The following is a 15,420-nucleotide window of genomic DNA, read 5'->3' as shown; positions in this document are numbered from 1 at the left end:
TATGGAATCGTTTTTATATTTTATAAGGCAAGGTATTTTCTAAGCAAGTCCTTCTTTAATCTTGGCAGGGTTGTTGTGTGCAGCAAGGCTCCCAGGGGGGTTAAAGCCTGCAGTCACGTCACGCTCTGATTTGTTTGCTTTCAGGTGAACTCGGTCAACTGTAACACCAGCTGGAAGATCGTCTTGTTCATGAAATGGAGCGACAATCGAGAGATCAACCTAAAAGGGGTTTGTAGCTACAAGAACAAAACAAAACATATGTGAATCCTGTTTTTACAACCCTTTTAAATTGAATACAAAAGACGTTACACAAATATAATGCTAGCAGGGTTCGGTTGTTTCTTTCAAACATTTATAAAACTGCTACAGACTCCCAGTTTCTTAGAAGAGGTGTTGTGTAATGTTGTACAAGTGGGTGTTTTCACTTCAGTTTTATTTGTGTACTGTGTGGGTTCTTCAACAACACTACATTAGGAGCTTTAACATAAACAATATCATTTTGAATAAATTAATTTGTGGCGCTCTTGAAACACATTGGAAGCGATGAAGTTGGTGTGAGCCCACATTGATCTAATGAGGTCCACAGATATTTTAATTATTTAGTGAATATGATCACTTCTGGTGCATCTATTTATTTATCTTGTGGGGATATTGAAACATGTTATTGGCACAAATCTGTTAGATATTCAGGGTGATTTTAAGCAGATCATTTTGGACTAACAAATGTTCTCTCTTTCACCAGGGTGACGTGGTGCGGTTATTTCATGCGGAGCAGGAGAAATTCCTCACATGTGATGATCACAGAAAAAAACAATATGTTTTCCTTCGCACTACTGGACGGCAGTCCGCTACCTCGGCGACCAGCAGCAAAGCCCTTTGGGAGATCGAGGTGAGGAACAATATCGTCAGCGCTGGTTTGGTTGATTTTGGTATGGACTAAAGAGCATGTGTTTCCCCCCACTTAACATAAAGTAATCCTTGCTGAATTAAAAAAAAACGTTATCAGTCTACTCCAGTTTTGTAGGGAAGACATTAATATGTTTGTCACCAGGGGATTAAGCACCGGTTGTAAACGGCACCCTGTTCATGAATGTGAGATCTTTCTGCTGTTTGCTCTGGTGTCAGGTTGTGCAGCACGATCCATGTCGTGGGGGGGCGGGCTACTGGAACAGCCTGTTCCGATTCAAACACCTGGCTACTGGTCACTACCTGGCTGCAGAGGTCAGTGGAGCAGATACAGATGTTGTGTTTATTAAAACAGGGTCATTGTGAGAAAATCAAATATTGTCAATATGTTTTGAAATTGTCGTTGTATTTAAGCTTTATTAATATTACAGAAAACAAAATTGAATTTAACAAATATATTCCCATTGGGGAACCACTTTTTGCAGGTGAATCCAGATTATGAAGAGGAGTGCCTGGAGTCCCGCTCCTCAGTGAGTGGCCCATGCGGAAAGACATGTTTATCATGGGCAACATTTCTATGCCAAGTTTGTCCTTTATTGCTTCATGGTTAGCCATCTTAACTTGTTGTAGCATTTAACTAATAACTTTACTCACTGGTAAAACATACCAGGCTTAAACAGGCTTTGACTATATTGTAGCCAAAGAGCGTAAATGTTCTGTGAAATGTGAGCGCTACACATAGCTACTGTAGTATGTTTGGTAGAATTTCCAACAGTAGATGGCCGACAGACGATTTTGGCAGCGTGAGGTGGAATTACTCCTCGGCCACCAGCAGATGGAAGCCTCTCACTGTGAATGCATCCTCCTCCTTGTGTTCGAGTTCTGTGCCATGAGTCACTGAGTTTACAGTTCGACTCAACCTGAGCCTGTTCACGTCTGGTGAGCAGGCAGTGACAGGTGAACCATCTCACTTGTTGCCTTGCTTTTGGAGTAAAAAAAAAAAAAAAAACTAAGAAAAAAAGACTAATTCAAAATCTAGCCAAAGAATCTGTATGGACGGATCACTAAGGAAGGTAGAGATATTGGGCAAAATAAAATAGTCCTCCTTTTTTATTCTGATGTCTTTTCATTTATTATAGTTCAGGCAAAAAAGACTAAATTATGCAAAAGAAGAAGGAAATACAGGTAATTTCAGACTCCTTTAAAGATGTCAAAGAGTCATCAAAGATTTAGGTATTTTAAGTCTTTTTGGGAAATTCTGAAATGTATCCACTGCATTTAATATCCCTATAAGGGTAGCGTATTAACTGAATATAGGTCAGTTACACTATAATTAACCCTGTAACCTTAAACTCTTAGCGCTCTTGACACAAATGTGACGGATGGCAATGTATGTGAGGTTTGAAGACGTGTGTTTTAACCTTTACCTGCAGATGGACTCTGAGCAGGAAGCCTTAAGAGCCCGTTTGAGAAATGTCCAGGACAAAGTCATGTACACACTCGTGTCCGTACCTGATGGGAACGACATCTCTTCCATATTTGAGCTTGACCCCACGACATTAAGAGGAGGAGACTCACTGGTACCCAGGTAGCAATGCCGTAGCGTGAAAGTGTTTTCAACCTGCCCAGATGTTCGTTACATAGAGGAGCTCCATTCGCTGGTGTCTTTCCACTGACGACAAAAAACAGAGCCATTATAGATTAACTCATCTTATTATGTGTGCGGATTAAAATGATATTTTATTTATAATCAAATTATATTAATTTCTTATTCATTTGAACGTGTCTTGTTTAAACTTGACATAAAAGAATCTTCTTGGATATCTTGTGTCATTGTCCATCATCTTATCTTATGTAGAACACTTTAAAATGACCGTTGATCATTGAAGATCTGAAGATACTTAACAGTATTTTAGTATAAAATAATCAGTATTTCTAAGGACACAAAATTATAAATAAAAAGATTTGAATTGAAGCCAAATCTGATAACCAATGAAATCATCAAAGGTTTGGGCTCCTTAATCAAAGATAAACGCAAAAGGTTAATGAGCTTGACAGAGTTGTGCCTTATGTGTATGTTCCTGTCTTCTAATATGTTTATGAATTGTACAAAGTGAAATAATACTAATTGGTGCCCATTAGTGCACTACTTCACATTTGCTCCAGGGGAAGAGCAACTGTATCACATTTTCTTGCTTATTTAGCCATAAAAAGAGCCCTTTTATTTTAATTTTTATGAAGGCATCCAAAAGGGCACTTTGGAAGCATTTTAATATAATTTTCAATCAAAAGATTCCTGAGTCTAAGCAGTATATTTGCTTTTTTTTTACACATATTACACACAGAAATGTTGTTAATGTCTAATTCCCGTGCCGATGTGAGGGTTTCGGGACAGAGGATGTTGCATGTGTACAGACTGTAAAGCCCTCTGAGGCCAATTTGTAATTTGCGATTTTGGGCTATACAAAATAAAATGAATTGAATTGAAGACGAAAAACATGAAAATGTATTTTTCAGGAGCTCCTATGTGCGTCTCAGGCACCTGTGCACAAACACGTGGGTTCACAGCACCAACCAACCGATAGACAAGGAGGAGGAAAAGCCAGTCATGCTGCGCGTAAGTGACGGTTCATTCGCATTAATATGTAACCGTATGCTAAGTAAACTGGTGGCACAAATACTGAGGAGAAATTCAGTGCGGGTGAATGAAACTCTTTGAATTACCAAGTCCCCAGTGACCTATTCGTGCTCGTTGTGACGCTATGAGAGTCTTTCAGAAGTAAAATATTGATTATTCAGGATACATTTTTCTTAGTACAGTAAATACTAAGAAAATGTACTACTCATTATGGGTTTTGGGAGTATTCCATAATGGAATCAAAAGGACCTGGAGAAGTTTTACAAAATATTTCCTATTGATGGATGATGAAATTGAAGATTTCTTGTCTGATCCAAGATTGGCACATCGGCACTGAAAGAGGACAAAGAGGCCTTTGCCATTGTGCCCGTCTCCCCGGCGGAAGTCCGAGACCTTGACTTCGCCAACGATGCCAGTAAAGTGCTCGCTTCTATTGCTGGAAAGCTGGAAAAAGGAACCATCACACAGAATGAGAGGAGGTAAAAAAAATGATTAGAGGTGCCAGATTGTCCTATTCTATCAGGAAAGAGGATAGTTGTGTTGTATGGCTTTGTCCCGCTCTCTCTTTTGTATGTCCAATCAGAGCCGTCACCAAGCTACTGGAGGATTTGGTGTTCTTTGTGGTGGATATCCCTAACAACGGACAGGATGTTCTAGAAATCATGGTCAACAAACCAAACAGGGAACGACAGAAACTCATGAGAGAACAGAATATCCTCAAACAGGTACATGTCTTAATCCCGTGACATTTTGAGCTGACTCTTTAGACTACAGCTTCCATCGAAGGAGAACGGATTCGAACTGAACTCCACGTAACCTAAACTCGTTCGACGGGGGTGGGGTGGGGGGCACGGTTGGCATGGCGACCATGTCTTTGTCTGTGTTCTGCCTTATTTCGGCATAGTTAGGTTTGCATTGTGACAAGCTTCTCCCCGCACTCAGATCTTCAAGCTGCTGCAGGCTCCGTTCACGGACAGCGGCGACGGGCCCATGCTGCAGCTGGAGGAGCTGGCCGACCAGCGCCACGCCCCCTTCAGACACATCTGCCGCCTCTGTTACCGCGTTTTGCGTCACTCTCAGCAGGACTACCGCAAGAACCAGGTACAGTTTGTCGGGCCTGACCGCCTGTCCATGGGCGCCTGTTTGTGCGAAGGTGCTTTCCGAACTTATCTCTCGATTACGTTTAATAGCAAGTGAAAGAGGCCTCTGCTCTGTGGAAGCTCTGATATTCTAGAGGGACAACTGAAAGTCCCGTGCATTCTGCTCAGCCCTTAATCCAATTTTCTGCTAATACACAGGGCCACACAGTGATTTGGGCACATGCTAATCGATGTGAAATCCAACATTCCCATTTCCCACAAAAAATCAATTTCTCTTAAACACATTACATTGAAATTGTTAGAAGGGTCATTTAATTATGTGGAAGTAGGAGGCAGTCTGATTCTTGTGAACATGCTCTGTTTCGGCCGCACATAGATGAACAAGCACCAACATGACCAGTCAATATAAGTAATGGATATAAACATAACAACATTATGCCTTTTGGTCCCAATGGAGAATGTAAAGAAATGAAGATAAAGCGGCTAAGTTGATAATGTCCTTTTCACAGTGTTCAGGTTTTGTTAAGGTCAGGCTGCTTGTCCGTCTGTTCCGCAGGAGTATATCGCCAAACAGTTTCGCTTCATGCAGAAACAGATTGGCTATGATGTGTTGGCTGAGGACACGATCACAGCTCTGCTCCACAACAACCGCAAGCTGCTGGAGAAACACATCACCGCTGCAGAGATCGACACGTTTGTTAGCCTGGTCCGCAAGAACCGCGAGCCCAGGTCTGTCTGCGCCTCGCTGTTTGAATACAAACCACTGGCTCAATTGGGCAGAAATGATTTGTTGTGTTTAGTTCACAACTTGTATGTATATATTTCGAGGTGATCCTGAGTTGTTGTTGTTTATGTCATGATTTGAATTGTGTATATCTTGTGCGTCTGTGTGTCCAGGTTCCTGGACTACCTGTCAGACTTGTGTGTGTCAATGAATAAGTCCATCCCTGTGACACAGGAGCTCATCTGTAACGCAGTGCTGGACCCAACCAACGCCGACATCCTCATAGAGACTAAGTGAGTAGACCCTCTGTCTCCACCTACATCGGTCTGTTATCCAATTACCCTTTGACTTTTCAACTTTGGCTCACTGAATGTTCCCTAGAAGGTGAACTTGAAACGGACTAATAATTGTTCATGGCTGAATATATTAATGAGCTGAATCATCATTTGTGTTGCAACTTCTGATGGTGATAGTAATTCCATTGAAAATCATTGTATCCTAATCATGTTTTCATTTTGACATTGTCAAAACATTTTTTTTTTATATATATATATATATCTGCTTTTGAACAAATAAGAAAACCTTGTTTCCTTGCAGACTCGTACTGTCAAGATTTGAGATCGAGGGGGCGCCGCTCGGGGAGAACTCTGTGGAGTCCGAGGAGGATGAGGAGGAGGTTTGGTTGTTTTGGAAAGACAGCATCAAAGAGATCCGAAGCAAAAGCATTAGAGAGCTGGCTCAGGATGCCAAGGAGGGTCAGAAGGAGGACCAGGAGGTGATCAGTTATTACAGGTAGTTACTGCTCCATATTTTGTACGTGGTTGTCTGGGAAAGAGACTTCCCTTTGAGCAGCAAAGTGGTGATGGTGTTTTTTGTCTAGTCCTCTGGCAAAGTGAACCAAACGTAACGACAAAAAGCGCTTTGCTGTTTCATACGTAAGTAATGACCTTACAGTGTGTTTGTGCTTCATTAGGTACCAGCTGAACCTGTTTGCCAGGATGTGTTTGGACCGCCAGTACCTGGCTATCAACAAGATCTCTGGCCAGCTGGATGTGGACCTGATCTTGCGCTGCATGTCAGATGAAGACCTGCCCTATGATCTGCGTGCCTCCTTCTGCCGCATGATGCTGCACATGCACGTAGATCGTGATCCTCAGGAGCAGGTGACGCCCGTCAAATACGCTCGACTCTGGTCTGAGATCCCCTCAGAGATTGCCATTGATGAGTGAGTAAAAAAAGAAATGTCATGGATTGTTCATTTAAAAAAAAAATCTTTTAGTATAATCAACTTCTTTTTTTTTTTTTTAAACGTTATTGCAGCTACGACAATGATGGAACATCAAAAGATGAAATTAAGGAGCGATTTTGTCAGACTATGGAGTTTGTTGAGAACTATCTGAGAGACGTGGTGTGCCAGAGTTTCCCTTTTGCAGATAAAGAGAAGAACAAGCTCACCTTTGAGGTCAGTTTGGCACATTCTCGATATAGCATCCCAGTCATGTCACATTTTGATGGTTAAACCCGCAAATCTATTTGACTGATCCATCTTTGATGTTTAGGTGGTGAATCTGGCAAGAAACCTGATTTATTTTGGCTTCTACAACTTCAGTGACCTGCTGAGACTAACCAAGATCCTGCTCGCTATTTTAGACTGTGTCCATGTGAACACAATTTTCCCTTTCACCAAAATGGACAAAAGTGAAGAAGAAGAAAGTAAAGGTATGAACACCATGTTTGGTTAATGTTGGACCAAATATCTGATTGACATGAGGTTGATGTCTGTATTTATGAATGTGTGCTTGTTTCCAGGCAGCAATGTGATGAGGTCCATTCATGGTGTTGGAGAGCTGATGTCCCAAGTGGTCCTAAGAGGAGGGGGCTTCTTACCCACCAATTCAAGCACCAGCACCAACGGCGTCACGGTCAAGACCCAGACTGAACCTGAGAAACAGGACATATTGGTTATGGATACCAAGTTAAAGATCATTGAAATCCTGCAGGTGTGACAATTATGGGATTAGGTGTCAACTGTTATAATAATCACCAAATATGTTTTAATGGATTTATTTGATTTGAGTAATTTTGTATCTAGCTTCCTAAGTTCATTTTTTCTCTGGTTTTGTTACTGCTGAAATGCAATGAACTCTTCTCCGAAAACTTTGCCTGCAACTTTTTGTCCTGTCCTGCAGTTCATCTTGAATGTCCGCTTGGACTACAGGATCTCCTGTCTGCTGTCAATATTTAAGCGGGAGTTTGATGAGAGTAACTCTCAGAGTGAATTCTCTCTAACTGGGGCAGTGGAAGGACCCAACAACATGCCAGGTCAGGGAAACAAAGGCGGTGTGTCACAATGAAATAGACTCTGTTGATTACAGATATCTTCTTGTTTTCATTTCAGGGGCTTTGGATTTTGAGAACATAGAAGAGCAAGCAGAGGGGATATTTGGTGGAAGGTAATCCCAGTCTCCATAAAGGAAAAAATGTCACAAAATACAAGAAAGCGGCTGCGTTCATCTTCGTGCTCTGTTTATGTGTAGTGAAGAGAACACCCCACTGGACCTGGACGATCATGGTGGCCGTACCTTCTTGAGGGTCCTTCTCCACTTGACCATGCATGACTATCCTCCTCTGGTGTCCAGAGCCCTCCACCTGCTCTTCAAGCATTTCAGCCAAAGGCAGGAGGTCTTGCAAGCTTTTAAGCAGGTATGCAGCTTCCAGCTACAGCGAAACAATGGAGGAAACTAAAACCATACTATGTTAACCAAAATGTGTCTTACATTTTATTCTCTTTGCCTCCGAACGAATGCACGCGAAACAAAAGTGCATGTGGGATCGGCATCGTCTAGCCCTTCCTCTGCTCTGTTCTTTATGTTTTGACATGCACGTGTTTACAGGTCCAGCTGCTGGTCACCAGCCAAGATGTGGAAAATTACAAGCAGATCAAGTCTGACCTGGACCAGCTGCGCTCTATTGTAGAGAAGTCTGAGCTATGGGTGTACAAGAGGCAGGGACCAGACGAGGGCATGGATCGGGGAGAGGGGCTCTCTACTGAGCCCGACCATAAAAAGGTGCAGTATATTTTACAGACGCTGCCTCTAACACGAACTTGACTGGAGTGAGACCATTTTCTCTGATGCATTGTCTCTGGCGTACCTTGTAGGGTGATTCAGGGGGCACAGACAAACCAAAGAAAGCAGAAAGCACCAGCAGTTACAACTACAGGGTGGTGAAGGAGGTAACTACCTCACCTATGGGTATGGGTGACAAGCCCTTATCTGCCTGTTGTTGCCAAATGTCGTGGCTTTTTCCACACAGCTCACCCGCTGCCATTTTCTTTCCTGCCTTCATCAGATCCTGCTGCGGCTCAGCAGGCTGTGTGTCCAAGAAGGTTTGTCAGGTAGGAAGAGCAAGACACAGCAGCAGAGGCTGCTCAGGAACATGGGGGCGCATGCTGTCGTCCTTGAGCTCCTACAGATCCCCTACGAGAAGGTATTTAATCATCCCTTTTCTGTGGTGTTCATCTTGTGCAAACACACTAAATCAACCATTTCCCCCTCCCAGGGTGAAGATTTGCGTATGCAGGATATCATGAAGCTAGCCCACCAGTTTCTACAGAATTTCTGTGCTGGAAACCAGCAGAACCAAGCCCTGCTGCACAAGCACATCAATCTTTTCCTCAACCCGGGGGTGAGCGGCCCTAACGGACGAGGCACCACTCGATTTGCACACGTTGCTATTCAAGCCACGTTATTGTGTTCTAATGCTCCGCTCTCTTTTGGTTCTCTTCTTCTGTTTTAGATTTTAGAAGCCATCACCATGCAGCATATCTTCATGAACAACTTCCAGCTGTGCAGTGAGATCAATGAGCGTGTGGTTCAGCATTTTGTCCACTGCATTGAAACACACGGCCGCAATGTCCAGTACCTCAAGTTCCTCCAGACTATTGTCAAAGCAGAGAATAAATTCATCAAAAAGTGTCAGGACATCGTCATGGCAGAGGTCATCCTCTTTTTTTTTTTTTTTGAATGTTTTTACCATGCTGCTGCTATGTCTCCTGATACACTGATGTCACCTTCCATATTGTTTTCTTCCTGCAGCTGGTAAATGCTGGAGAAGATGTTCTGGTCTTCTATAATGACCGGGCGTCCTTCCAGACTCTGGTCCAGATGATGCGCTCAGAGCGGGACCGCATGGATGAAAACAGCCCTCTGATGTACCACATACACTTGGTGGAGCTGTTGGCGGTTTGCACCGAGGGAAAGAACGTCTACACAGAGATCAAGTGTAACAGCCTGTTACCACTGGATGACATAGTGCGGGTGGTGACCCATGAGGACTGCATCCCCGAGGTGAGATTGGCCTTCGACTGAGTCCTGACTGAGACTTTGCCAACAGCTGTATGAGCATACAACAAGCCAGTTACAATGGCACATTACAGGGGCATACAAAGAAAGTCCCAGTGCATCTACTGTATATTTCACCTATTCTGCAACCAAAAGAAAATTGCATTAACCCTTGCCCAATTCTCTCAGGTAAAGATCGCCTACATTAACTTCCTGAACCACTGCTATGTGGACACCGAGGTGGAAATGAAGGAGATCTACACCTCTAACCACATGTGGAAACTCTTTGAGAACTTCCTGGTGGACATTTGTAGAGTAAGCAACAGCATTTTTACCGTACTTAGGAAATGACGATCGTTGAATAAACTTGATGAAATCTATTGTGTACTTATTTTTATGTTTGCAGGTGTGCAACAATACAAGTGACCGTAAGCATGCAGACATCATTCTGGAGCGCTACGTGACGGAGACCGTCATGAGCATCGTAACGACTTTCTTCAGCTCGCCGTTCTCTGACCAGAGCACCAGCCTGCAGGTATGCAACCACCAAGAACACAGCGCACACAATAGCTGAAAGGTTCAATTTGATCACAGGTTGATAATGTCAAACTGTTGCTATACAATTTCCCCCAAGACCAGTCATGATCTCTGAGTCATACAGTACATCTGACATGTCCTTTCCCCTTATAAAAGGTAATTATTCCGATAAAACCACATCCCGGCCATCACTCACAATAGATAATCGATTTCCCCTTTAATATGTACACGTTGCTGGACGTTAACTTCACTGTAAACACTGTGTCTCATGCTGTAGGTGTCCATCACAAAGAATATATAATATATCCTTTATATGGGGTACCTAATGCAGCTTCTAACCGGATGACTCCAGAGAAGTCCCTTATTCAAAAGTCTAATTTTAAGATTATAGGCACTGCAATGTTTTCACGGTAAGTGCTTCCTTAAGTGGTCAAATCAATGCTTCCGCTGAGTTTCTCAGAATTCTTCTTTTATTTAATAAACATAATTGCGATTTGAAGGGGAATGAATGGTCTCGTTTCATTCGTTTGTGTTAATCAGAGTAATGCTGGTCGTGATCCTGGAGAGTCGAATCAGACGTTACAAAGTTAAGAGCAGTTAGTCGTGGTTGTGGTTGTTGGCATCCTGTTGTGCTCATTAATCATTTCCTTTGAACATGCATACAAAGTGTCCCTTTTTTCAAACAAGCGAACTGTCAGTTTCAAAAAGTGTACTGATTTGGAAGTAAGTTTTTGTATTTGGAAGTAAGTTTGTGATGCATACAAACTGTTTTATGTCTTCACTGCTTGTATCCTCTGCTGCAGGCCTGTCTATTGGGACAAATATTTCAGGTATTTGTCCAATTCAGCAAATAAAACACAGAGTTGGGTGTTTCAGATTATTCTGCGGTGTGAAGGAAAATGCCCTCATTTTTTTATGTGTGAATATTTTGAGTTTTCTCAGGGTGTCCTGTAAAAGTAACAACCCTCCACAGAGTCAGCATGCGGTTCTATCTATATCACCGTGTGGGGAGGTGTGGGTTCGTTTATATTAAAATACAAAGCCACTGGCCCAGATTATTGGTTCTGCAATTTGGGTGGCCGATGCACAGCTTGCATGTTGTCGAGGGACCTATTTCTTTCTAGAGCCAATAGTCCAGATAGATGCGTATGCTCATTTACATGCTTTTCTTGCTTCTTCTTCTTCTTCTCAGACCAGGCAGCCAGTGTTTGTGCAGCTGTTGCAGGCAGTGTTCAGGGTCTACCATTGTAACTGGTTGGTCCCAGTGCAGAAGGGTTCTGTTGAGAACTGCATCAAGGTCCTCTCTGATGTTGGTAAGATCAAAATCCTCCTCGCTTCTGTTGACGTCTCTCTCTCACGAGCCCTTGCTTTAAAAGTGTAGATCAGTCCATCATCTACATTTGGTTGAGCTTTATTGGATCATGTGTATTTCACACATTTACTAAGTAAGGAGATAGTTTAGATCTCAAACTTACAGGAGCGGATTTATCGTGACACACTAATTGTGTGAACCTCTGTGTGTACCCGCCAGCCAAAGGCAGAGCGATAGCCATCCCTGTGGACCTGGACAACCAGGTGAACAACCTGTTTGTAAAATCTAACAACATTGTCCAGAAGACAGCCATGAGTTGGAGACTCTCTGCTCGCAATGCTGCCCGCAGGGACTCTGTGGTGACGGCTTCACGGGACTACAGGAACATCATTGAGAGATTGCAGGTGCATTATTTGTGATGTTTTACCCGTATGTGTCAAATTGTTCAAGTTATCAGAGCATGTCTTTTTCTGCGCTGCAGGATATCGTGTCCGCTCTTGAAGATCGTCTGCGTCCGTTGGTCCAGGCTGAGTTATCGGTTCTGGTGGACGTGCTGCATCGGCCCGAGCTGCTCTTCCCCGAAAACACAGACTCGCGTAAGAAATGTGAGAGCGGAGGTTTCATCTGCAAGTAAGTACTGTTGATAGCCTCTTCAGAAAAATGCGTCTATTGATGGCATAGGAGTGAGTGTTTCTATTATGAAGTCGACTCATGCAGCCATGTCCTCCTGCAGGCTCATTAAACATACCAAGCAGCTGCTGGAGGAAAATGAGGAGCGACTGTGCATCAAAGTTCTGCAAACGCTGCGAGAGATGATGACAAAAGACCGTGGTTATGGAGAGAAGGTAAGGGCAAGCGTGCACATGCTTAGGGTGGTGTACCTCATGTGCACGGTATAACTGTAGATTTACTATATATTGTGCCAAATAAAATGCATAAACACAGTTGTAGGAAATGTAGATCCGGTTTAATTTTTTGGGGGGCAGGATTGTGATGCTGGAGCTTGGATGTATGTAATTTTTATTGCGTCCCCAGTGAATACCCTTATTTTGAAGGGAATTGGCTTGTTCTTCCTTGTTCTACCTGTAGTCAGTAGGACAGGAATGGTTACTTACTCACTGCACCCATCACTGTATGACACCTCACTAATTCTGCTCACTGTGGTAAATATTCACAATTGTGACAAATGACTTGCTAGTCCTAACCTCTGCTTTAGCCTCCTCCTGCCTGTATTGTTATATAACCCTGCAAACCCTCTGTTCTCTTTCAGCTCAGGGCCTTTGATGATGAGATGGATATGCCTAAGGTTGTCTCTCTTTTTCTTCTACTTGTGCTCTTGTTTCCCCTCAGCTGCTTTATGTGTACCACTAGTTGTTCTTCATCAGTCCTGTAGCAGCTGCTGTGGCTGTGTGTTGTAGGTGGGGGATGCTCTATGCACAGCTGGTGGCAAATAGTGGGCAGTTGATTCCTGCAATACACGGGTGTGTAGATCAACTGAAAGTGGTGAGAAAGAGGGGGTGGAGGGGGGGGGGCTGGGGAGAAAGAGGGCGATGTGTGCTGTGGCTGACTGCACGTTGCTCAACAGAGTTGTTATTCCAGGTTCCAAGGTGAGTCACGTGCTGTCCGGGAAAACCGCCAGCGCTACATTTGCATACCCTTCTTTCTGCCACTGTACGCGCCGCATCAAGCAAAAGTCAACCTGGGACACATTTACTGTATATTTATACATCAATTTGAGTTTATTTATTTTGCACTTAAACACAGTGCATGTAAGCCGACAATTATAAAAATAAATACATGCACATAATAAGAAATGGAAGACATAAAAAAAAAATTATGAACATAAATAAAATTATTGTGGGACGTTTCATGTTTTCAATAATTTCTAGTGTGTGTGTGTGTCTTTTTTACAAAGAGGAGAGGTCATCATAGTTTTGCATTTTTTCGAGATAATGCTCAGCTTTTCGAAGGGTGTTTCCCCTGCATGTCCCTCAGGTGCCAATGGGAGGCACTGTGACTGTGCATGGCTGTAAGGAGCTGTGGCAGTCACTGAGGCTGTGTCCTAGTTTTCCTTCCCTGAGAGCTGCACGATTCCTGGTCCCCTGCCAAATCTGGGCTGAGGTTACATAAGAACCAGGCTTTTTTTTTTTTTCCTGGAACCCAGCCCCTCGGCTGATGGGTGACCTTCAGCAGTAATTGCCAATGAAAGTGTGGAGAAGCTGTTTACCCACACGTGTGTGTGTGTGTGTGTTCTGAGAATGAAAGTTGCAATTATTGGGGCCGAGGGGAATTGGGCGCGAGAGATGATACCTACACACACACACACACACACACACACACACCTGTTAAACATTTCTGTCTGTCTACACGTGACCAGCAGAGTCCTGCTCTTCTCCACAGCCCCATGTGCCAATCTCCATACTTCTCTTGTGTTACCCTTCTAGCCCTCGGTACATCATTGGGACACAATTTGTTTACTATTCCAAATGTGTACTCCCCACTTCCATTCACACCTTTTCTCACAAGCATGCAAACACACACCCACACTATAAACTTAATGGGGTTTGCTGTGAGGGTTTGAGCAAGTGTATGAAAGTGCGTAGTTGGTTCTTGTCAGCCTTTTGAGTAAAGCAGCATAGTATATCATTTATAGTGACGTTGTTGGGGGTCCCATAAGGAATGTTAATGAACTAGTATTTTGCAGAGTGAGTTATTATCAACACACAGTGCCTTGAGAGTAGTGCCATTTTCGACCTGCCCAATGTGTGCATACTGCACCATTGCTAAGTGTCAGGGGAGGTGATTATCTGCTGATTTTGTTGCTGTTTGGGTTATATGAGGGGAGAGTTCACAGTGCTGGAGCCCCTCTTCACCTGGCCTTAAGTGTGTGTGTGGTCGAAGCAGTTATGCAAGCCCTCGCTGTTGTAGTAAATCATGTTTCACCTCCCTAAGCCCGAACCTTGGCGAGCTTGCCGTTGGATTAATTAAGAAGAAGAATATTTTCGATTTTTAAGCCGACTCGATTTTACAACCCCCCCCGTACGACAAAACTAGTTGATTCCCATCAATGATTTACCCGATCTGGTCAGGACGAAAACGACAGTTTACAGTGCTGGTGTCTATAGGTCTGTTGCAATTAAAATGATGAAGCAATGTTTTATTTTACGCTGCTTTACCGTCTACGAGCCACAACCAGCCATGTGGCATATTCTCACTCACTACAAGACACAAAAACATTTGACACTTTCCGAATAAAGACCTAAACAAAAATTAAGTGTGTGTGTGTGTGTGAGGGGTTTGCCCCGGGGAGTTTCCAGTTGGGTGGAATGCTCTATAGTTAGGGCGGATGTGGTGGCTGTGAGGGGTTACCCTGTGGTGTCTGTGGTCTGACCGGGGGAGATAAGCTGCACACGTACTCTGATCAGCACATTTCTTTTGTGGTTGGAAGTTGTGACACAGAGGCTGACTATTGGAAGACGTTGCTCCTCCGGTGTTTGGCTCCCTGACCTGCTAGTGAACTCTGCCCTACCACGTTGTCTCACGCTGTCCTTTAGTCCCGACACGAAACCGACAACGCAACAAAAGTTGGGTCTCTGGTGCGTACTTGGAGACGTGTACGAAGCAGGTTTGAGAGGTTTGCTCCCCAACAAAAGTATTGGAATTGATGAGAAAATGAACAGGTCAACTTACCCGTGTGGCTTTGATATGTGCTGAAATGAATAATGAAATAAGTGTTTAACAGTCTATGTCACATTGTGTAGATCACTTTTACATTCTTACTATGAATTTGAAGATATCCTTTCCTTTTGGGGGCCTGTTGGATCCCTTCACAAATGTCCTTTTTCAGATCCACTATAACC

The 15,420-nt window shown here is 43.4% G+C and overlaps 1 protein-coding gene across 8 annotated transcripts in view; it reads left to right on the top strand.

Moving 5' to 3' along the window:
- The window catches only part of LOC119194315 (inositol 1,4,5-trisphosphate receptor type 1), a 49,988-nt gene that overhangs the window by 10,328 nt on the left and 24,240 nt on the right, over positions 1–15,420 (top strand). For 3 of the 8 annotated variants that reach the window (XM_037448561.2, XM_037448558.2, XM_037448557.2), the window contains exons 8-40: positions 145–228; positions 743–889; positions 1,126–1,221; positions 1,392–1,436; positions 2,340–2,494; positions 3,424–3,523; positions 3,863–4,023; positions 4,128–4,269; positions 4,487–4,645; positions 5,201–5,373; positions 5,542–5,661; positions 5,966–6,160; positions 6,342–6,593; positions 6,689–6,830; positions 6,928–7,087; positions 7,178–7,368; positions 7,558–7,690; positions 7,767–7,821; positions 7,906–8,071; positions 8,263–8,436; positions 8,529–8,603; positions 8,720–8,857; positions 8,930–9,055; positions 9,167–9,367; positions 9,466–9,717; positions 9,901–10,026; positions 10,118–10,246; positions 11,052–11,078; positions 11,441–11,561; positions 11,780–11,964; positions 12,042–12,190; positions 12,294–12,405; positions 12,831–12,866. In XM_037448561.2, coding sequence (XP_037304458.2) covers positions 145–228; positions 743–889; positions 1,126–1,221; positions 1,392–1,436; positions 2,340–2,494; positions 3,424–3,523; positions 3,863–4,023; positions 4,128–4,269; positions 4,487–4,645; positions 5,201–5,373; positions 5,542–5,661; positions 5,966–6,160; positions 6,342–6,593; positions 6,689–6,830; positions 6,928–7,087; positions 7,178–7,368; positions 7,558–7,690; positions 7,767–7,821; positions 7,906–8,071; positions 8,263–8,436; positions 8,529–8,603; positions 8,720–8,857; positions 8,930–9,055; positions 9,167–9,367; positions 9,466–9,717; positions 9,901–10,026; positions 10,118–10,246; positions 11,052–11,078; positions 11,441–11,561; positions 11,780–11,964; positions 12,042–12,190; positions 12,294–12,405; positions 12,831–12,866 — 4,527 coding nt within the window. The remainder of the gene's footprint in view (positions 1–144; positions 229–742; positions 890–1,125; positions 1,222–1,391; positions 1,437–2,339; positions 2,495–3,423; positions 3,524–3,862; positions 4,024–4,127; positions 4,270–4,486; positions 4,646–5,200; positions 5,374–5,541; positions 5,662–5,965; positions 6,161–6,341; positions 6,594–6,688; positions 6,831–6,927; positions 7,088–7,177; positions 7,369–7,557; positions 7,691–7,766; positions 7,822–7,905; positions 8,072–8,262; positions 8,437–8,528; positions 8,604–8,719; positions 8,858–8,929; positions 9,056–9,166; positions 9,368–9,465; positions 9,718–9,900; positions 10,027–10,117; positions 10,247–11,051; positions 11,079–11,440; positions 11,562–11,779; positions 11,965–12,041; positions 12,191–12,293; positions 12,406–12,830; positions 12,867–15,420) is intronic. The other 5 variants (XM_037448560.2, XM_037448564.2, XM_037448563.2 and 2 more) reach the window with 3 other exon arrangements.

The sequence above is a fragment of the Pungitius pungitius genome, chromosome 8 (genome assembly GCF_949316345.1).
Source record: "Pungitius pungitius chromosome 8, fPunPun2.1, whole genome shotgun sequence".
NCBI lineage: Eukaryota > Metazoa > Chordata > Actinopteri > Perciformes > Gasterosteidae > Pungitius > Pungitius pungitius.
This window is presented reverse-complemented; position numbering and strand designations above follow the sequence as displayed.